The 23,109-nt window shown below is 43.8% G+C and overlaps 1 protein-coding gene across 1 annotated transcript in view; it reads right to left on the minus strand.

Annotated features, from left to right (window-relative positions):
• Nucleotides 1–23,109, minus strand: part of ITIH5 (inter-alpha-trypsin inhibitor heavy chain 5) — a 48,694-nt gene that overhangs the window by 17,038 nt on the left and 8,547 nt on the right. The window contains exons 3-7 of the mRNA XM_009677438.2: nt 22,362–22,525; nt 21,786–21,893; nt 19,515–19,765; nt 11,167–11,336; nt 10,722–10,838 (exon numbers count right to left, since the gene is read on the minus strand). Of these exons, the coding sequence (XP_009675733.2) occupies nt 10,722–10,838; nt 11,167–11,336; nt 19,515–19,765; nt 21,786–21,893; nt 22,362–22,525 (810 nt within the window). The remainder of the gene's footprint in view (nt 1–10,721; nt 10,839–11,166; nt 11,337–19,514; nt 19,766–21,785; nt 21,894–22,361; nt 22,526–23,109) is intronic.

The raw sequence follows: 23,109 nt of genomic DNA on the forward strand, positions 1-23,109 counted from the left end.
TCTCTAATTAACACAAGCTTGTCTCTGCAACTTTAAAGATCTTTGTATTTGTGTGTAATATACATATTTGTACACAAACAGACATATACCTGTTTGTATGTGTACATAGTTTGGTTCCAAAGTGAGCAAAATATGAAGGGGTCAGCGTCTTACTTGGCCAAATGGTTCTATTCTCCTGTAGCTTTTACCTCATCCCCAGTAAAAATGGATGGGATTCAGTTTTCCCAATTCAGTCATCAGAAAGCTAGGCATTTCATCTAATCCCTGTCCAGGCAGGGGGAGACACCTCCAGAGAGTAATCATCCCCATCTGTTTTGGACAGGTTTTAGGATGGGCTGAGTCACCATCTAGAAGTGCCTGCCTCCAAGAGGCTGAGTAGCTCAGCTCAGCTCTAGGGAAGGTGGGACCCACCTCAAGGCCTAGTCCTGCCCAGTCCAGAGCACTACAATGCTTAATGAAGCCAAGAGGTGCTGAACTGGCTCTCCAGCTCTCTCGGAGTGCTCTGAGTTCCCTGGCTCGTTCTGTGTGTTTCCCTGTTTCCTGCCAGCCCATAGAGACCTCCTAGTTTATCCTAAAGGCTGCAGTCCTTATGGGGTAGCAACATATGCTTCACTGCCAATATCCCGCACCCATAAATGGGCTGCAAGAGAGACATGACTTTGCTCTGAAGGGCTGGATATGATTCAGGAGCTGGCAACTTTAAATAAGGAGAACATCTTTGTAAAAGCACAGTGCTGAAATCCTTACATACGCTGGTGCGACTGAGCGCTCTCTAGGCCCAGTCCTCTCCTCCAGTCTTCCCGGTCCTCAGGCGAGGATTTGCAGAGCTCTTCATGCTAGGAGTGCCTGGCAGCAGCTTTGCTTAGGATACATCAACAGGTTTCTTCATTCTGGCCTTGTAAGGCCACAGCTGGATTTTCTCCTGGCTCCAAAGAGCCAAGGACATAGGCTGCAGTGGGATTCCCAAGCTGCTCTGCTGCGGATGGTGCCTTTGCACTTCCAATCCTTCTAGGCCTTAGTGAGTCATTACACTGAAACCCGTGCCAAAGGCTCTCTCGTGCGAGGCAGAAAATTAACCATTTATTCCCTTGCAAGCTTCAGATCATTTCCCCACAGCTGTGTAGATGACACTGATCTCATTTTGGGGTTAGACTGAGCACAGATTTAACCTTTTAGCACTGACAAAGCACAGTTTAAGGGTCCAGCACTCTTGTGCCAGCGCTGTAAGGTGAATCAATAAAGACTGTTGCTCTCTCTACGTGTCTGCCTGGGTAGATGAATGCGTGTGTGGAGGGAGGAGCAGGGATTAAAGGAGGGGGTGGCAGGAATTATCAACACAGAACAGCCTAGAAAAACAAATCAATTTTTGCCAGTTTGTTATGGCTTGTAACTGTCACAGAGAAGTTTTAAGTGAGGATGTAAAAGAGGAGAAATCGATGGAAGATTCCTCTGTTTCCTTTAAATTATGTGAGAAACTGAGCTGAGACATGGAGGAGACTGGATCACCATTCTGTTGCACTTGTGCCAAGAAACCGTGACTGTGAATGACAGCTGTCAGCACAGCTGGAACCCTAGAGCTTGAAACAGGCACCTCCAAGGCTGTAACATATCATTCCCCACATGTGGGGCAGAGGAACCATGGTCTACACTTGAGGAAGGATGAGGTGACAGTGATTGCTGGGGGGGGAATCAGAGGTTATGTCTGTGCTTCAGAAACAGTGGGAAGCTGAACGCGAACTTAGACTGTCTAAACAACCAATGTACAAGTAGTGCCTTCTCAGGCCTACAGGGTCAGAGACAAGCCAGCTCCTAGCCACTACCCTAGTCCTAATTGCCACCTCTAATCCACACTCATAACTGTACCTTCAAGACAACTGCTACTCACTTGCTCCGGTTCTGCTGAGATCAGTCTGGGCTGGATAACGCCCAGAACAGCACAGAAGAGGAGAACTCCCTCAGCTACGCTCAGGTCGGCTGTCAATTGTCACTTTGCACCTGGGCCTTGGGGCTAGCATTGAGAGACCCTATTTAGCTTAAGCACTGTTGGAACAAAGCATGGAAGGGGGCACACTCATGGGCCAGCTGAGAGTCTTTGGCCCTTCTTTGGGTCAAAGGTCTGCCTCAGGGACAGCTGGAATGATGTCACACCATCTGGGTACCTTTTAGGAGGGATCTGAGCCCTGGTGACATTTCTGCCACAGTGTTTTGGTTGTTTGAGGAACAGGATGAGGGTGAAGCCTGGCTACCCTAAAAGCTGTGCAGTTCAAAGGGAGACAATGCTTGGTTGTTAGATGCGCTGGCATTGCCAGACACTGGCTCTGCTATGAAGCAGGAGTGGAGTTCAATCACTCCATTATCGTGCATGTTCCAGGCCCACGTATTCATGCTTTCCACTGCCTTCCATCTTAGGCCTGCATCCTCTGTGCAAGCCTCATGCCAGCCCATGAAATCAAAAGACTATCAGTCCATGCTGAATCGAATTCTGTATGAACAACTTCTCTACATCACTGCAGTGTAACCTCAGCCCCCGCTTCGAAATAGTTTCCAGATGCAAAGGGAGCTCTCCTAGCACCCACCCTGCCAGCACCTCTGAGATCACTTGGCAATACTCAGCCTCACCCTGCACACCCTAACACAGCTGGCATCTGTACTCACAATGGCTGGACAGTGAGACATCGACACCAGTGACAGCCCCTTTCCAGGTTCAGCCAGCACCAGAGAACCATGCAGGCTTGAGATCAGTGAGTCTAAAGAGCACGGCTAGCAAAGAGACCTGCTCTTTCAGTAAAGCATTAACACCAGGACACAAAGTCCTTGGAGAGCAGTACCCATCAGCTGAGAGAGCTGCACAAGAACAATCTAGCTCTGGGCTGATGGCTGGAATGGAGGACGTGGGAGCATCCACAATCATCTACTGAAGGACAGAATGATGCTATAACTAGAAGATAGCATTTTGGCTACATATAGAGTCCTGATAGTAGTATCACATAATTGGCACAGGGGATCACAACTATCTAGCACTGTTATCTCTGGGGCTTACCTGCCTGTTCCTTCAGGATCTGAACGTATCATAGCCTTTAAATTGTCCTTCCAGATCTCCTGTGAATGTCCACATTTGACAAGAAGGGAGCTAAGGCACAAGATGTAAGCTCAAAGGGAACTAGGAACACACATCTCTGCCCAGTAATTTGTCTGAGAGTAGAAAAGCACAGAGAAGGGGCTCAGAAATCAGACCTCCTACAGTGATAAGGAGAAAAGGACAAGTAAATATGTTGTTTGGCAAAACACTGCAAGAAAGCACAGAGAGAAAAAAAATAGATGATTAAGGAAAGGGAGTTTTTTTCCCCAACATCATCCATGTTTTTCTTCATAGCTATCCCTTTCCACAGGCAACTAATGAAAAGTTCCAAATCTGGCTTTTCCAAGCTAAAACAGCAATATCTTGTCAATTCTGCCTGCATTTTGTTAGCGGGGTTTACACTGTGAGTTCAGGAAAGGCTGACATCAAAGTCATACATAAAACAGTTCTACTGAGGCCAGACAAGGTAGTGCAAATTAAGGATCCGGTTGGTGATTCCAATAGCCAAGGAAAAGGCAAGTGTGAGCACCACTGCCTTTTTTCAGGAAGGAGCTGACATACAGAGAGATCAAAGGTTTGGACAACATCATTTCTGCTGAGGTCTGAAGCCACATCTTGTGAGTTTTATTTTCCTCTACGTCCCCATTTCCTTCCTGCCCACATAAGGCAGATCACGTACCAGTTCTTAACAAGGACTTTTGGACCAAAAATGGCCTTTAACTCAGAATCATATCCTTGGATTTTTTGCCATCCTCCATCCCCCTCTTAGGAAAAGACAATCTGCCCTTTCTTCCTTTGCAGGCAGCGTTGCGCAGTTCACAGACTGCAGCTCACCCCCTCCCTGTCAATGTATCTTTGTGCTTTCCTCCTGGCAGACACTCATCACATAACCAGGGAAAACTCCTTCACAAGTCCGGACAACAAGTATTTTGTTTTACACTGACACTGGCCTGTGAAGGAAGAGAGCTTCGTTGTGGACATCTGGACAATAAAAAACTGTCTCCAGTGCATGGTCCAGTCTCCTCCAAACATCACGGATCCCTTGCTAATAAACTGAACGTTTCTGACTCCCTATATGGCCTTAGAAAAAGTTGCTTGGTAGCTTCCCTGTTGGTAAAAGAAGTTCTCCAGGATTTAGAACTGTTTCTTTTGCCTTTTCTGCCACAGAATTTCTGCTTACCCCTGAGTAACCTGCTTACCAGTTAGCTCCACATCTGCTGAGGGTATGTAACCACTGGATTTCTATTCAGCGGGAGCAAAGCATTTAAACTGTCATCAAGGATATAGACAAGCTATTAACTAGTGGTCACTCAACTTATCTAGCACTCAAGAGTGCGGTGAGGATAAATACATGAAAAACTGCAAGATGACCTGATTTCTCAGGAATCGGAGTTTCACGTGTCCAGAAGGCACGCCAGCCATTAAGTCTTTGCAATCTCACTGGACTGTTAAATGTCTGTACAAAGATTTAAAGAGGCCAGCTCTGCTATCAGCACCACGCATCATTACTTCATGCCCTTATCAACAGTGCAGCACAGATTACATTCGGAACAGTAAATGTCTCTGTAAAATTAGCTAAAGGGAGAAGTGTAAAGGCTGCCCCACAGTATTACAGTGACATATTGAAATAATCCCACTGGAAACAATGAAGCTAACTGGGCAGGAGGCCACACTGACACAGCAGTGTATGAAGGCCACATTCTTATCTGTGCTAAGCTCATTTTAAGTGGGACCACATCCCATACCATGCCAGACAGACACTCAAACCTGCCTGTCAGCATGACAAACAATTTCCATGGAGCTAACAGCCAAAAGGTCCATGCCAAGACGAAAGTGCCCCATGCCCTCAATGCAGAACTTGATGTCTCTGCCTTTGCCCTCAGAAGACAGAGTTAATCGCAGTGCTTTAAAACTATTCCAAGCACTTGAGACTGTCGTTCCCTGCCCCCCTGTCGCACAGATCAGCTGCCCTCACAATGTCGGGAAGAGTTCACATGCTGTCCACAGCACAGCCTCAGGATTTCAGCAGCAATTAGCTGCCACATTAGGCAGCGGGAATTGGGCTGAGGCATGGGCTCTTATGCTTTTCCCGTCAATTAGCCTGATGATTTTCACGCTGATCCTTTTCCATGCGGCCACTCTCCCATACTGGGTGGCTCAGCAGTCGGCAGCCTGCCAGGTTTGAAGCTTTCTAGCATCTTTTCAGAACATCCTGCGTTTGAGTGTAACCCGCTAAGAGGAGATGCGCTGTTCCTTCACAGAAAGGAGATGTTACCTCTCCATAGAGAGATGTGATATTTCTCCATGGAGAGGAGAATAGGTCATTCCTATTCAGGGAGGAGGTGTTCTTTCTCCGCAGAGGAAAGGCGTGCATTATATCTCAATGAAAAGAAGTGCTGAGCTTCCACAGAGATGGAGTGTCTGTTATCCCTCTGCGGAGCACATGACTCTGTTGCCACCTCCTCTCATAGCCCTGGCCCTTTTCCTTGAATTGTAACATCTCTTACTTTTACATGTGTACTTCCCCACTTTGGTCCCCATTGGATGGAGGGATGATGATGGTGGCTGTCCGGAGCAAAGTCCCAGCACTTTTGCTCAGGGCTAGCATTGTGCAATGCGAATCACTAAAAAGTTATTTTTAAAAAAGTCTGTTTTTCCACCTGAGAATCTGCCACAGGGCCCTTACTGTCCTCCAGTGTCAGTCCCCACTTCCCATTCCCCCTACTTCTGAGCAACCCTCAACATCTCCAGCTCCAGGATCCCCACTGCCTTCCCTACCTCCTGCGGCTCTCTGCCGCCAGTCCTTCCCCTGCCCATTTAGGCCCTGACCTTCTGCCTCAGACAGGATCACAGCCAAATCTTTGCCTAAAACTCTGCGTAGATGACAACAGAGTAGATGCTTTGACGTGGTCAGGTCACTCCACTGGGGTAACTACCCAAGCCAAAGCTCTTTTCTTTTGACACAGAAGGTATCATACTCCTCATTCTTAAGGGATCTCAAATTACATCATGTGGACCCCAAAGTCAGAATCTACCTGTGAATGCTTTTAAGGACTTCACACAGTAACAACATGGAAGATCTTGCTCCAGCAGGCCTGCACACAAGGTCCCAAGCAGTCACTTCTGAGCTCTGATTGCTCTTCACAATTAGAGACAGACCATCCTAGTTGAGCAATGCTTGTACCATGCACCCAGTAATAGGGTGAAGGGGGATTTTCTTGGAAATAGCAGTGTTGTTGCAAGCAGTGCTAGAGTAATAGCTTAGACCTTGGCAAAGATCAGGTGTTCTTTAGACTTGGGGGGGTCTTGTACAGCCATAAGTTCAGCCATGAGCTTACCAGCTAAGCAGATAAGACAAAGACTTTGCAAGTAAACAAGCACAAAGGAAATAACCTGCCTAAGTTCACAAAGCAGATTCTGTATTCTCCTGTGATTACTATATTCCTATCTAGTGAGAGGACTGAGATAACGCTACAGTTCTGTATTTCCTAGTAGAAGGCAGTTGCATCAATGTATTCTGTGCTGGGGACACTGCATACGGTTTCCTCTACACTCACCCAGATTCTTGCTTTCTACTAGAAAAGGAAAAGTTGACACATTTCTCCTACTCACAGTAGCTTTAGAATCACTAAAGGCTGTAATTAGGATTAGTATTTTTTCCAAGGCTCCCTGGCAGTTTAAAGCAGTTCTCCTGGAGAGCAGCCATTATTTGGACTAGCAGTCAACAGGCCCACAGCCAACTCTCCTGCAACCAACAGAAGTAAGTGGAGTTTGGAGTGGGAACAGCGAGTGCTCAGGTATTAGTCTGCTCTCCCCAGCACAAAATTACTCAGAGGCATTCTCTGTGGTTGAGCATAGAGCTGCAGGGATACGTATATATAAGGCACTCAGGCTTTTAGGAGGGCTCAGACAGTGTGGGTCATGGATCAGGAGTACCAGCACTGTCACTTGGATGGATGCAGGCAGATAAGTTGAGGTATTCAAAAAGACACAGCAGGTCCTACCTGCAGCTGAGTTCCTCCTAGTACAATTAACCTCAAAGAAAATTACAGTCTGGTACACCACCCTTGACAAGCTGCCAGGCTGTGGTGTAGCCAGTTGCGTAACTGAGTGTGTGGATGCTTGTTGCCTCTAGAAAAGGTAAGGTGAAATGAATCTGTGGCTGAAACCACTACATTTTACCTCATGTCTGCAAAACAACTGCAAATCCATCCTCTTGTGGACAATCCATAACTTGCAACGTGCCTGCTTCATAATAGTGGAACTGCCAGCTAATAAAGGTCCTTTTTCATCAAGTCTCGTGAAACTGGAGATAAACATGGTAATCTGACAAACACATACTTTATGAAGGAGTCACATCCAGAACTATTATCATCTCTATCGTTTTTACAGGTATCAGTGTATCAGGTCACAGTTAGACCCTGCCTGTACTCCATTTCACATCCGCTCTAAACGCTTCCAGTCCTTTTCCTGATTACGGCTCTGTTGCACGTTGCACCTATAGAAACTGTCCATGTTTTCAAGGCAAAGCCATAAAATCACGATCTGGCTTAGTAATTAAAATCACGATCTGGCTTAGTAACAGAGATACGAGCACACTCATCCTCATTGTTATCTGTGACCCAACTTAGTTCAGGAGACCGAGTTTTGCAGCACAATGCTTTTATCTTTTTCTGAAGTAAAAAGTATTGGTACCATAAAAATCAGCTGATTAGACTGCTCAAAGAGCAAACCATTTTACTTCCCAGTATACCTTGCAGACATTACCTGTTCCCCAAACTCCTCTGGCTCCTGTTAAAAGCAACTATTCCACGCAGAGCTTACTTTCACTTCACAAATAAAGGAGCAAAACTCTTGAGGACAGAAACAGTATTTTCCTTGCCAGCAGAACAGCAGTAGTGATCTGTAAAGCTTTGAACACGTGAACGATTTTCATCAACATGCTCAAGAGTTTTATTTTCTTCAGCTTAATCCCCCTGCCAGTGCTAGAAGGTAACTGTCACAAAGGCCCAGATCCTTAGCCGGAGGTGGACTGGTGCAACACAGCTGAATCTGCTAGATATTACCTGAGCACAAAGACCGTTAGAACCACAGGAGGAAGGTGCACCTGAGCTGATCTTCTCCATGGAGTTAACATATATCAGTGATGTGAGGGGAATGTCTCAGGGATTTGATATAAGCTGATAGGTGTTTTCAGCTGGGTCTGAACATTTTGTTGCTACAAAGACTGAGATATCTTAGAAAGAAAGAGTGATGGCACAAACAGATTAAAAATTATGTAGGAGAACGAAAACCTTTTCAGAAGAAAAAAAGAAATGTCTCACAATTAGACTGTGGGAACTGCAGGATGCATGAAATCCTGACACCATTTGAGGCAATTTGCCATTAACTTCATGAATGTGGATGGTTGAAGAGTTCACAAAACCTTCTCAGTGAAGGGCACACAGCTGATGTCTCTCATCCTATCTCTCACTCTGATACAGTCCTAAAAACTGTCCTTTGTCGTAGTTACTGCAGCTGACGTGGAAGAGCACTCTTTACAAGTGCTGAGTGTATTTTTAGCTGATCTTGCATGTGACTCAGTAGAGAGAAATGAGGAAAGGCAGTCCCATGGGAATTCCCAGCTCGCTATACACTGCCATAGATAACCACAGCTGCAAGAGTCTGAGACGTAAGAAGAAGAGGAGGCATTTCCTCTGCTCAGATGTATCCTGCCACCAGGGGACGTGTCTATAATTTAATAAACATCTTAATAACAACAGTTGGGTAAAAAGGCCGTAGAACAAACACATCGTGGCTGTAACTGATCGCGCTTTCTTAGTGTAGCAACACAGGCATATTATTCAACCAGCTCTAGATGATGACCTTTCCTTGACTAATCTGGGTAGTGGGAGGGGTTATGATTTAAGTCATAATTCAGGAAAGTTCTATTTTTTGGAGCAGCTGAAATGAGAGGATGATGTGTGCTTCAGGCACATTGCAGTCCTCTATGATACACCAGTGGTTCTCCATAAAAAAAAAGATGTCTGAGATAACAGGCAAAAGGTTAAGTACACCTAGTTCATGACTGCTGCAAAGGCTATTCTAACAAAGGAGTGTAGATGCAAGCCATCAAGCCTTGATCACTAGCCCAACGGTCATTTCTGAAACTGCTCTTGCTTGCTTCTTCTACGAAGATCTGGATAAGACTGAACAATCAAGAGAACCTAGGACCCTGCCTAGACGAAGGCTCTGGCTAGACATTTCTCTTGCTTTAAAGTCTCAAGAGGCATCTACCTGTGCCTAATTATCCTGAGATTTTTGTGGGTTTAGCAGTAGGAGCTGGCTGGGCTATGAAGTAGGTCTTCGAGGGTTAATCCCCGGGCATGTTATTTCTATACGAAAAAGAAACACTAATGCTCTCAGGAGGAGAATAAAAGCCTTCATAGCACAAGGTTAGTCTGCTGACCCAAGGCACTACTTGGGCAGTTCAAACCATCACCAAGCTCTTCAATATGCCAAACTTCCCGGTTCAGCACTCTATTGCTGACTGTCTACTTTCAGCATGCAGGACTGGACGCATTTGAGCAGCAACTGTTTATTCTGCAAGGCATAGCAGACATTTTTCAGCAGAGCGTTGTCAGAAAGGAAGAGTGAGGCTCTGTCCACAGGAATTTGTAATGACTCAAATGCATCTTCATTCAAAAACCTGTCTCAACAGAGTAGTATGTATCTGTGTTTAACAGCTCTCTGCTTGCTACTCCAGTCACAGGAGGTAATTACGACCATAGAAGTCACACTCCATTTAGCTCACAGTGGAGACAACTGGATTTAATAGAGGCCACAGTTTCTAAATGAAGATACATGATCACCATTGAGACCATATGGCAACTTTTTTAGCAGAAAGGTAAAGGCATATATACCAAGGATGTCCCTGGTGAAAGACAGTGAATGACCAGTGCAGGTGTTTGTGAAGGACATTTAGACTAGCGTTGGTGGCCAAGAAAAAAAAAAAAGACTCTCAAATGACCACACTCTTTTCAGAAATATTGCCATGTTCTAGGCAGGTGACCAAGGAACCTGAGTGGACTAGTTACAGCTCCTTCTCTGGGCAAGATACAAGGCCAAGCCATTTATAGGGTTGCAGTGTGACATCATCCCTACATGCTGAATCAGATTCTGAAATAGCACAGACTGATCTTCCTTTCAACAGAATTCATTAAGATACACAGAGCTATGGGTTTTGTCCAGGTAATCTAAAGACAGAAGTATCTTCTCTTTGCTATTAAGCCTGATACAATGGTTTACTGAAAGCCCTTTGCTGGGAATTCTCCCTAGTTTGCATCCCTTCAAACTGCGCAGAACAGAACTGCCCAGCACAATCCTACCTGCAGGATCCTGGCTGAGTTTTGACAGCACAGACCTATTTCTCTATCTCAAAGTGATAAAGTCCTCTGCACTGTTTGTTTTGATCCCATTCTCATTAACACGGTAACTTCTTTCTCATGGCAGGTGGAACACTTCACTTTAAGGTATCTTCAGAGCCTCCCCTCACAGATACTGCAAGTATTTTGGAGAAGAACCCATATGGCGAGATGAAGCCTGAGCCTTACTCTCTATAACCTTACAGCCAATCAGCTTATAAGGCGTGCGAGGACCTCACCTGTCTCAGTTTTGTTCCCACCATGGAGGCACTGCTGTCGAGCACGAAGACAACATTCTTTGGCAACGGAGGAAGATCTTTGGGAGCGAAGTAATGCACGAAGTACCCATTAAGAATCTGTGGAAGAGCAAGAGAGTCAGGAACGCTGAAGGAAACGTAGTGCTATTTTTGTAGGATGTCATGGAAAAAAAAAAAAAAAAGAAAGAAAGCACAGAGCAAGTAAAACCTGAAGCCTGAGAAACTGAAAGGCAAATGCAAAAAGAAACCAGCTGAAGTATGTACCTCCTTAAGTCCATCGTGTGGCTGCAAACTGATTGGTTTTATTTTGGATAGTTTTTTCAAGATGCAGAAGCAGCCTTCACTTGGAAAATATTTGCTAGGGCTTTTGGAGCATGCAGAAACACTTCAGGTACAATTAACAACGCTGGGAAGGTGCATACAGTACCTGAACATCCCCAACACTCAGCTCCCTGTTGACATCGTATCTAACTATGAAGTCTCCCAAAATGCCATTTCGGGCAATCCTGGTTTGCTCAACAACATTGGGACTGAAGGTTACTTTAGCTAGGGTTTTGGTATGTCCGATAACAGTAGAAGGAGGAGACGAGATATCACCTGTTGAGATAAAGCCACAACAATACATTCTTTTGCTATTGTCTTAGACATGTCTTAGCGCAGCACACACAGTATTACCATGGAGTTAACACAGCTAACACAGCTACATATTGAGATTAAAAATGCAGTTAACCATTGATAAAAAAAGAACTTAATAACCCCTTCCCTCTAATTCTACACTAATACTAACATCTCAATGTTTTCTGGAAAATAAATGTTTAGGCAAAGTTCCTATACTCACTGCTGTGTTTGGAAGTTATGGAGCTCAAAGGCTAGATATTCTCTGTATGACTATAAACAACTTTCTGTGAATAAAACACACCCAACTTTAGACATTTTGATGGCTTTCATTCCAGCCAAGTCTAGCCATCCAGAATGCAGATTCTATACATAAACTCCTGAGAGTCAAAGAAGATATGATTCACCTGACCTGTTTAAACATTTCCTCAAGGATGAGATGAATCATACTGCTGATTTCTTTGTATTGATTATAAAGAGATCTTGGGGTGACTTGCTCAGATATACATGTCTGTACTGCAGACATGTGAGGTAGGACTGATCTAACTAATTACAAGCGTCTATGTGTAATGTCTACATCTGAATAAGTCACCTTAGCTCCCTTTATATTCAGCAGAGAATTATCAGGGTAGTTGCTGGAATCTCAGTCTGACTCACTGAGCCTAAAGCAAACATTTACTAACGCAGTCATACAAACTGCCACCCTGAAATGAAACTCACCTAATCACCTGGAGCTCTTCCTGAATTAAAGAAGAGTGAGGCGCCTTTTAGAGAACATCTCAGGGAAAGAGAATAATTCAGGTCTGAATCACCCTGAAGGAACCTCTGCCAGTAATGGGAGTCTCACTAGCTCCGTTCAGTTTCTAAAGTTGAGTGATAATGCTGTCTCTTCTTGTGGTCAAAATCCCACCTCACTCTCTCTTGATGTGCCAACTGTTCATTCAGTCTGAACCATGTAAGGACCCTTACGTGAGACTGGCCAAAGTTCAGAGTCGGCCTGGAATAGGGCCAAAGTTTGAGGGCTTTTTCCTTTGTCCTGACTAGCCAGCCACTGAAAACACTAAGATAAATTTTCAGCTGATATCCTTTTTGGGTACTTTAGCTGACACAGTGATTATTCCAACACTCTTCTGAAGCGCGGAAGTGCTATTATATCTGTTTATGTGATCCTGCTGGTTAAAATTGCTGGGGATGAGGTACTTAATTATACTGTGTGTCTGGGTCTCAATTCTTTGCTGAAAGTGACCCAAGATGTCTGTGGTATGGCAGAGAAAAGTTGGGTGAGATTTAGCATCACTTTAGGTGTTTACAGTATGTCTATATCTGCGCTGATTTTCTAGGGTCCCATTATGCTCAGTAGAGATCTAGACAAGAGTGTCAGAGGAGACATAGTATGACACAGCTGGCTAGATGCAGGCATCTACTGTAGGATGATTTTAATTATGCTCTAGACTCTATTACTAATACTGATCGCAATGACTATATGCAGGCAGGCTTAGAAAGCCCCTCTCAAGGAGTTCCTATAACACTATCTGTGTAATGGGAATGTCACTTCTCCTTTGTCAAGTGCTTTCAGTTGTGTTACAGCAATGCAACATGACAGCTGTATACAGCATGCAGCACAATCCACCTCACATCTACATTCCACAGTGCTTTGTAACAGTGGATACTTAGGATTATGCCCATTTAACAGGTGGGAAAACTGAAGCATGCAGTGGTCACCTAACTCACCCGACTTCACACAGGTCAAAGTCCATAGAAATGCCAGGACTAGCACTTGGGTACTTGTGGGTTCATTAAGTGATTGCCCAAAGCTGTGACATTAACCCTAAAGTGCTGTTTGCAGTTTAGGCTTCTCCAGGTAAAGAAGTCACAAGACAATAGCGCTACATGACTTCATCTCCGTGTTGACTTGGCTTTACTTTCATAGCTGTCCTGTAAGTCCATTTGAATATATAATGCACAAAAACAGACTACTGAGGCAGGGAGGGGGGTTCTCTTAGGCTCAGCATAGCTCCTCATAGCTAATAAAGACACTTTAGATTCTGTCCATCTAAAACATAAACATAAACATAAAAAAAGAAATCGTAGTTATAGGACCTAGAATGTGAAACATACCCAGTGGTAAAATTCTTGACCCAGTGAAGTTGAATGACAGATATTTCTCAACTTCAACAGAGTCAAGAATTCGCTCTTCATCAAGCTTTCTCTGACTAAGCCAATTCCAATCCATCCAGCCTGACTGAAACAGATATTTCAACCAAAGTGTTGAAATCGCTGAACACTAGTGACTGACCTTAAAGAGGACTTGTGAGAGCTTTGACATTTACTCTAAAGTGCTGTGTACACTCCAGATTTCCTCAGGCAAATAAAAGACATAAATCAATAGCTCTATAGGATTTTATTTCCATGTGGACACCTCTTTACTTTTACTCTGATCTGATGAATTGACAGAAGTAATATATGTTTCTAATGCACTCCATCAGATTTGCTTGTATCGGCCTTCCTGGATTTTCCATCTGTCTTCTATCACTTCCATGATCCCGTTTAACTGACAATGTGTGTGAAACACCCAGAATTCATAAAAATGGCTTAACAGTTTATTTATATTTTCTGATTTATTTGAGGGTTTCACATTACTTCTCCTCAGCTGCTGAAAAGCAAGCATTGTCATTAGGAAGGCTGCCTGGACACATGAGATGCTCTAGGTCCAGGTTAGTGAAAGTTAGTCTCACGCTGGAAACAGAAGCTCTCCCCTTATACCTAGTGCACATACATCTGTGGCCATGGCATTATGGACTTCACTTCTATGCTTCTCTGCAATATGTTGATGGCTGAGCACAGTACACTATGGACCACTAAAACCTGAGTTCTAGTCGTGGCATTTCTATGGACTCTGACTCTCTGAAATTAAGTGAGTAAGGTAAGCACTCCTGTCTCAGTTTTCCCACTGTTAAATGGGCATAATCATATGTATTCAATTTTGTAAAGCACCTGGGGATCTAGATGTGAAGTGGATCATGTGGCATTCCTCCAACACTCCTCAAAACACTCCACAGAGGAGGGGAAGTGTCATTCCTCATTATACAGGCAGTGTTATAGGAACTCCTTGAGAGGAGCTTTCCAAGGCTGCTTGCTCATCGTCATTGCCAGAGACAGAAATAGCTGGGGAAGCAGCTCCAGTCTTTTTCATAGTCACTCTTCTTCCATTGCCAGGAGGGAATCAAAGAAAATATAGTTTATTTAAAAAAGCATCCAGAATCATTTTTTCCTGGAATAATGGAAACCGGGTGTGGAAAGCAGGTTATCCTGGGTTACCCATGTTCCCAGGCAGAATCCCTTCTACTGGGTTTTACTACATAGTCTGAAAACGCTCCAGAACTTCAGCAATGGAAACTCAGTACCTACCCTTGTCAGTCCCTTCCAGAGCTTTCCTTTTTCACTGTTAGAAAGATACTTTTGATGTCTAACTTACATTTTTCCTTCTGGATTATAAACCCATGACCTTCTGTCCTATTTGTTATTGACACAGAGAGCGCAGTACCCTTTTCTTCCTTGCAGAAGCCTTCTACATATTTGAAAACTGCTACTCTGCCTTCCCTCAGGTTTCTCTTGAGGCAGCACTTTATACCTGGATCATAATTGCTCTGCTCTGTTTACTGGCCAGATTCTCTTCAAACAAGTGACTGAGAGAGGAAAGTCTATGAGATATTGCAGAGTGAAGAGCATGGTTGCACTCCAAAGACCTGAGCTGATCTGTGCCCACACAGAGCTAGTTAATGGGGCCTTTATATAACTTCTTGGCAAATTCAATGAAAGAAGTAAATAGGGCAGGCAAAAGCGTTTTTCATATGAAAATGTAGTTCTCACAAGATGAACAGTTGAATCCAAATTATTTTGGAGACTGGAAAAGTCAGCAACAGAGCTCAAAAGCAAAGTTCATCCTCTGCTAACAAGTGGGAGCTTCTAGACAACTGTGATAAGAAAGAATAAAATAAAAACCTTCTGAGACCTATGATTTGGAAGGGAAAAAGGGGCACCCTGGTGTCCCCCTGCCCCTGTGCATGTCTAATGGCCACTCCACTGCCCTAGAAGAAGAGGATGAGAACAGTCATCAGGATTCTGGGTAGGGCATCATTCAGAAAATGGCTCCTCTCTGCGGTCAGCAGAGAAGGCCAGGATCATCAGCCTCAGCATTTGTTGTGTTGGATTTTAGGTATGACAAAAGCAGATACCTGCACATGCCAGGAGATCATTTTCCAAAACTCACATGCCTAATATCTTCCTTTGGGGAAAAAAAGAGCTCTCAGATGGAGCTGTGCACACAGGAGTCACTGACAAAGGAAATGTCCTGGAAAGACCTGGCATCGCCTTGTCTCTACTCCACATTCAAAGAGGATGTAAGCAGGACTTTCCAATGGCCTCTCTCTATAAGAAGGCACAGCTTGACTTTGTGCATGTCCCTGGAAAACTGCAGAATCAAGGCCAATCTTTGTAGCTCAGGCCCTGACAATGAGTAACAGGCAGAACTGGACTCTTTACGGTTTCTACTCCTACTGCTGTGATTTCTGTGCTGCTTAAATAAATGTAAAAAATGTGTCCTTCACCCTTTCTCATCAAGGGGCATTTTCAGTCTTCAGGTTTTCAAGTTTTCTCTCTTCTCTGCATCACAGACGTTATGGGTATTAGCAATTTGGCTGTAGTCACAAGTGCAAATCCATAATAAATATTGACCAGGGAGAGAGAAACTACTTTTTACACTATGTGTCTTTCATAGTATTTTGGCATTACAGGCAGCATGTGTAAAGCACCACAACTGTATGTAGGATCCATGACATTAAGGCAGATCAGCTATTCACCCACTTTTGGCCATCTGTCTAACTATTGTTATGGGCATTTTCATTAGTTTTGTTAATGGTGTTTATCACCACATCAGGTTGGCATTTCAGTTATGATCATTAATCGTTGCTGGTGATGATCATCTGAAGTGGATGACTGCTCCAGAATTACTAACCCTTGATTTTCAGCTTAATTTTCCTATCCTATGCTGGATCTTCAGGAACTGTACACAGGAAAAGTAAGTAGTTTCTAACCCAGATCAAGTCAAAAGTATCCAAATGACTTAGGAATCTACCATCCTCACCATTGACCTGAGGCTGGCGATGCTTTGGAAATATTATTCAGAATGCCATTTAACTGATAACGAGCTGATGATGCAATACATTTTTCACCTAGTAATCTCAAGGTAATTTAGCAATGCTTATCAAAACCTCACCTTTTTTTTTTTTTTTTCAACCAGGAGATACTACTGACATCTTTGTAGCCATAGGAATTGAGGAAGAGAGTTTTCATGACATATTTAAACTCAAGGTGGTTGGGCGGTCCCATCTTTCAATGAGTAGTCCTCCATTCCTCATTTGGTCATTTTTTAAGCCACGACCTCTCATTTGGGGCACCACAGGTAAGACAGTTATGGTGGCATCTGGTCTAACATCCTTTGCTGCCTTGCTAGATTGCCACCATGATATACAGTCAACTGATCCTGACAAGTTTTAAGCCAAGAAATATGAGCAGACACCAGGTATTGTCTTTTTCTTGATTTTTTCCCAGGTTGCAGACAGTCTACCAAGCAGTCATTCTTTCGATGTAAGTCTCACAAGTCACCTGTCTTTTACTTCAAAAACCATAACCTTCCCTGGAGGTCTCATTGAATGTGCTCATCTTCTGGTTTGCAGCTTAGGTCTTGGAATGTCATATGAGCAAACAGGCCTTGCAGGGAGGATCTAACGATTCAGATGTTTTGCTTTCTGGATCAAATACAAGCTCTGACAGTCCACTGGAGTACAATAGCTTTCCAAGTGAAATGCTCCTTGTTCTGGCCTTGCCCTCCCTAGGAGTATTCTTGTGGCTTCCATTTGTGTTCAGGAAGGCAGGAAGTTCCTATTGTCTACTTCGACTAGGATTGATCTTGTTGGTCAGAAAAGGTCACCACCAACAAATCCCTCCTATCCAAAACAAGCTGTCCTTCTCTGAGACCTTGCTGACAGCCTTCTGAGACCATCTGTCAATTCTTCTTTTTTTTTTTTTTTTTGGCTAGTTGCTGGTAATATCCTAACCTCCTCATTTCCTCTTCCTTCAGATCACAAAAGAGCTCAGCAAACCTGCTGAATTCAGTAACCCTATAAACTCATATGAGCGGCGCTCACCTGAGGAGCAATGAAGCACAGTTGCCTTGGCTCTGACAGGGACACAACGCACTCCTGCCTGCCCATGATGGACATGGACCCTCCAAAGAGTATTTGGCATTTCAGTGACCTTCATATGAGTAATGTCACTCATAGAATTCACTAACTGTATAGGCAGATTCCAGATACAAAGAATCTGTAACAGAAGTTCTGAGTAAGTAGCAGATGGATGGATAAAGCACAAAGAATCTGAGTTCCAGCAGCTTTGCCCATACTCCAGTGTCACATCTATTTCATATATATTTTACTTGCTAGGGAGGATTATGGAACCCTAAAACTTGGGCTCATTTTTACATAAGCTGTTTTAAATCTGCTGAAACAGAGTAAAGAATGATCAGTACTCACAGACTGCCATTCGGACAGCAAGATACAAGACTTTTCCCCATATGTCACTTACTTACACATAGAAATTTGCACAATGTACTAGACCAACAGCATGTCTTCTCTGCTTAGCCTGTCTCCAACATTGATCAATACCAGATGTTTTGCAGGAATGCGTACACAACAATGCACTATGATACTGTCCAATAGGTGAAAAAGGCTTTCTGCCCCTCCTAACAAGGGGCAGAGCACATTCATCACACTATGCGTGGATGTACAGCAGCGATGCTGTTTAGCTGTATATGGCCTGACCTGAAGCTAGTTCAGGTTACTGATAACTTGGATTTCGATGGTATTTGAATCGAGTCAGTAGGACCAGTCTGAGCAGTCAGTTTAACTCCATCTTGAATGAGCTTTAGGGCAGATCCTCATCTCACAGACATGAAACAGCTCCATTAACTTCACTACTGTTATGTCAGTTAACGTAACTGATGATCAAGTCCCACAAAACTCTACATCCTGCTTCTGGGCCAGATTTACTCTCTTATTCGTAGTATGGCTTTTTTGTCAACATACAGCAATTACAGTATCCTGTGCTCTACACGGCCAGTTTTCACTGGAAAAATGACCTTTAAACTGTCCAAACAACATATGAGAATAGCCGGCAGGTAAGAGTAGACCCTTGCACCACACTTGGTGCTTTGGCAAAGCATGGATTTTCCTCTTGGAATTTCCCATGTTCTAAATCGCAGGATTTCCTATCTGCCTTGGCATGGATGGATAGGAAAAACAATTCACTTAAAATAAACAGTTCCCATGGGATGTGGAGCCAGGGAAGAGGCTGCTCAGATGTTGAGCACAAGGCCTAAAGGCTCATTTCAAAGCTCATTAAAACAACAGAAAAGAATTCTACTGAGTTCAGTGGGATCAGCTCCATATTCAATAAGCTTCAAACTTCTCACGTGCTTATGCACACATACCATATAGACACACACACGTATACATAATAGAACAAAAGCCAGCAGCCTTTAAGACTGAATTCCCACCACTGAACCTCACAGAGTTCATAATCCTGAAAATCCTTTCATGCCATAGCTATTATACCAGCTCTCTTGAATCTGGAGACTGCTCAGTCAGTGAACGAAAGACAGATCTCTAAATATGTATTGCTGACGGCCTGCAATGCTTAGACACTTGCTTGTCACTGAAATGCAACCACATCTAGGGTGGAATGTGCCTGCCATACAGTGCAGCAAGAGCTAAGAAGGGAAAGTAAAAAATGTGTCTTTCTAAATAAAGTCATAGTTGGAATTTGCTAGAACGATTCACACCTAATGAGCTGCTAGTGTTCTTTTTCCTTGTCAAGAGATGTGTCCTTCAGTTTTTTAGGTAGTCCTGATCCCAGACTATGCTGCCTTAATACAATCTTGAGACTTTGTTAAGTGGCTCATTTGGTGGAGAGGGTAATTGAATGCACCACCAGTCTATGCAATTACCCAAGATTACTTTGGAGAACTAACTGCCAGTCTGGTTCCTGAGAAGTGATTAAGTCCCCACGAGTAATAGAGCCATGGGTCATAAAATCTCTGCTCACCTTCAGCTTTCCCATTGCCTTTGTGCTTGCTGTTTCGAAGGGGAGGCACTTCCAGTGAAACTATGCCTGAGTTCTCCAGTATGTTCACCTCCACTCGTAACCTCCCCACCAGCTGTTGGGGCCGGATGCTGACTGTATACTCATATTTTCCCAATCGCCTTTGCAAGAGCTCTTCATAATGCAGTAGGAAATTGGCTTGCATCTTACGAGGAATAATAACAGAAGCTTTGAATGTCTCATAGCCATTCTCCCTGGAAGAAAAATCCAAAGATGCCTTCACACACCACATATACCATATACCACGTCCTCCAGTGAATTATGAGCATGAATCTTGTTGGCCAAATACAAGCATTTCACACTAATGAATACATGAAACCAGCAAACAAGAAACATCCTAACACTTCACTGACCACTGGGCAAGAAGAAGGCTTCTAGAACAGAGGTCTTAAAAGGCTGAGGTGACTTCTTTTGGAGAGCAATAAGGCAAACACACAGAACGGAGCAGGGCCAGAGAAAAGGCTGTCCCTTAGTTGTACTCACAGGATTTGCAAGACCCATGTTTAATTCTTGACTCTACTGCTGACCTGGCATTGCACTACCTTAAGCAAAGCACGGCTCAATTCCTCTTTCTTAACATTAGCTGTATATAACTGCATGTTCAATGGGGAGAAATAGGGCCCCTAAGACAATCCCACCACTAGACACTTCCCGAAAAGAGTCCATTTCTTCCAACTGACTACAGTATGCCTTCAGACACCCAACTTAAAATGGATACTTAACTTTTTGTTGAGTAACAACGAATGCAAAGCAAGATGAATTGCCACCCTTAGTCTCCATGGGCTTCAGTTGCCAATCCATTAAACAGAGACAACTAAGATGCTCTACTACCCATTGATTGCACTGCAACATTCAGAGACCCAGCGCTGCTACGATGTTAAGCACTATTATTTATAAAGGGAATATGAAAATGTCACATAACAAGAATGGGTACTTTCAATGACATGTAGGGCTAACTTTGAACTCGCTGATGTGAGATTTTGGTGATGCCCACAATTCAGTGACTACTGAAAGGATTTGAGACTTACAGGAGTGCTCTCTAACATATAAAAAAAGATTTTTTTTTTAATTTTAGTCTTTAAGACAGTTGGAATGACCTCTGTGGGTCACCCCAGTGATCCAAGAATGGCAGGTAATGATTGCCTCCAGAAGAGTATACAACACGAGAGCAATCTAGTGATATTTGTCTCCTCTACTCTTCCACGTTTTTGCCAGTCTTTGTCTGGATACTGACATAGCATCCTGTGTCAAGGGTTCCCGATGGATTTTTTACTGCCACAAATTTGTCTAAACACTTTCTGAAACCACGTTGTTTGGCATCCACAATTTCCAGTGGCAATAAACATCATCAACATTTTATGTGACGAATACCTTGTTTTGGCTGATTTGAATCTGACACCTGATCATTCCATTTAATTTTCCTTAGTTTTTCTATGAGAGATAGCAAACAAACATTCCTTATTCTCCTTCCATATATCACTCACGAGTGTTCATCTCTATCAGAATTTCCCTCCCCACAGTTCATATTTTTTCTGGTCTGAGGAGTCGTAGCCTACTTAGCTGTTCCTTACCACGTACGTAGGTTGGAATAGTGCTACTATCCCCGGTTACTGGGAATAGTGCAGGATTTTCCAGAGGAGCAAAATCCATGTTCATTTATGGAGCATCTCTTTCAGAACTACTCAGGGAAATCTGGGCTCCTGTGAAATTTAATGGTAAAATAGCATTCAGGGCTTTTAGCATATAGGCTTTTTCATCATAAAAAGGATGGGATTTTCTGCCAGGGCATGACCAGCACTAAACCCAGTCAAGTGCAGAGGGTACAGTGAGTAAAACAGGACTGCAGAAGGCTTCCTGTGGCTCTGCCACTGACTAACTTTGTAATCTTGAAGTTGCAACTCATTCAGCCTCTGTGAACATTGATTTTCTTGCCTGTTATTCAGGAGGTAACAAGATTTCTCCCCTTCACAAGTATATCAATTTAATATCCGGGAGCTCCTTCGAAGTGAAAAGGTCAGGTAAAAGGGCTGAAAGGGGCCACATCCAACTTCACATTACTTGGAGTACGAAAACTACACCAAGCAGCGTTGAAAACATTCCATTTAGCTACTCCCTCTTCCTATAAATCCATGCCTGAGTATGTCAAAGCAGCAAAGTAAAGATGGTAGGGGGGTATGTCACTTCACAGAACACCGCCCAATGCATAATACTCACCCTCCATTTGTGGGGCTCAGAGGCTTCCTGCTTTTTGCTTTGTCTCCACTGCCACGTTTTTTTTCTTTCCCTGTGACCTCCCCGTAATAAGTCTCATTGCCGATGCTCCTGGAGAGACCAGAGATGTCAGTGTGACCACTCTGTAGCTCAGAAGCAGTGACAGCTGTGTGCTCACTGCAGAAGAATTCACGGACTGTGCAAATGGGAACAGACCAAGTGTGCTGCTGGTGTAACTCTCCTTGAGCTCGCTCAAGTCATGGAGAAGCCAACTAGGAACTGCCCTGGCTGCCTATACCGGCTGAGCACATTTTTCCTCCAGGAGTTTACCTCTCTCACATACCAGTTTCGTAGGTAATCTCCAAAGCATAAGGATGTTAAAGCAGAAAGCAAAGCGATCTGCCAAGGCCCCCAGCTAGCACTGTTTTGTGACTGGTCTCAGATCCACTATCTGTGTCAATATATACGAAGACGCTCTGGGTTACTGCTCCCAGGTAGCCACTTTTCTAACTAAAATGCCTCTCCCTGGGAATGAGTTACAGGGCTATGGATTCCAGTTAGGAAAGACCCTTTACTTACATAGTGAAGTTGGAGATGAAGGCTGCAGCTGGTATCTGCATCTCAAAAACAGCTTCTCGTGCCTCAGATCCACTGTTCACCATCGTGCAGGACACCGTGGTGAAAGCATAGCGAGAAATGATTGTGGATTTCACATTGAATTCAGACATCCGAGGCCTCGTTTCCTATAGGAATCAGGAGGTTACTCATTAACAGTGACAGCTAACTCACCCCTTCAGTATCTCACTGGATTTAATACTTAATATGCTCACGCAAAGAACCCTTCTATAGCAAGTACTAGAGTCTCTATCAAAAATAGTCAACAGCAGGCAAGGTGGGGCTTGCCCTCAAAATTTCAGGTCAGCTGCAAAAGGTTAGCCAAAGACATGACACTGCTTTTGTTCACACACAAGGGCAACATCCACAGTCATTCTACAATGTTGGGGAACGGTCTGGGCAGGATGAGAGCTCTGATTATGCCAGCTTTTATGCTGTGAAATAGGCTGTCTGTAGCCCAAGTTACACCCTTCAACTCTGACCCTCTGAGGGGGTCAAGATTAGCCCTTTATGGCCTGGATGGAAAGAGCAGCCCAAAATATTTCCTCATAGGTTCAAGAATTAATGTCAGAGAGAAACTGCTCTGTTGAATGGTGCACAAGAGCAGATAGACGTAAGACCTCTTGCCAGCCTGAGATTACTGTGTGTAGAGCAGTCACATCCACAATTCTTGTAGATCAGCACACATTTCTGTCAATGGAATGTCTTCAGT

This window comes from Struthio camelus, chromosome 1 (assembly GCF_040807025.1).
Source record: "Struthio camelus isolate bStrCam1 chromosome 1, bStrCam1.hap1, whole genome shotgun sequence".
Classification (NCBI taxonomy): Eukaryota; Metazoa; Chordata; class Aves; order Struthioniformes; family Struthionidae; genus Struthio; species Struthio camelus.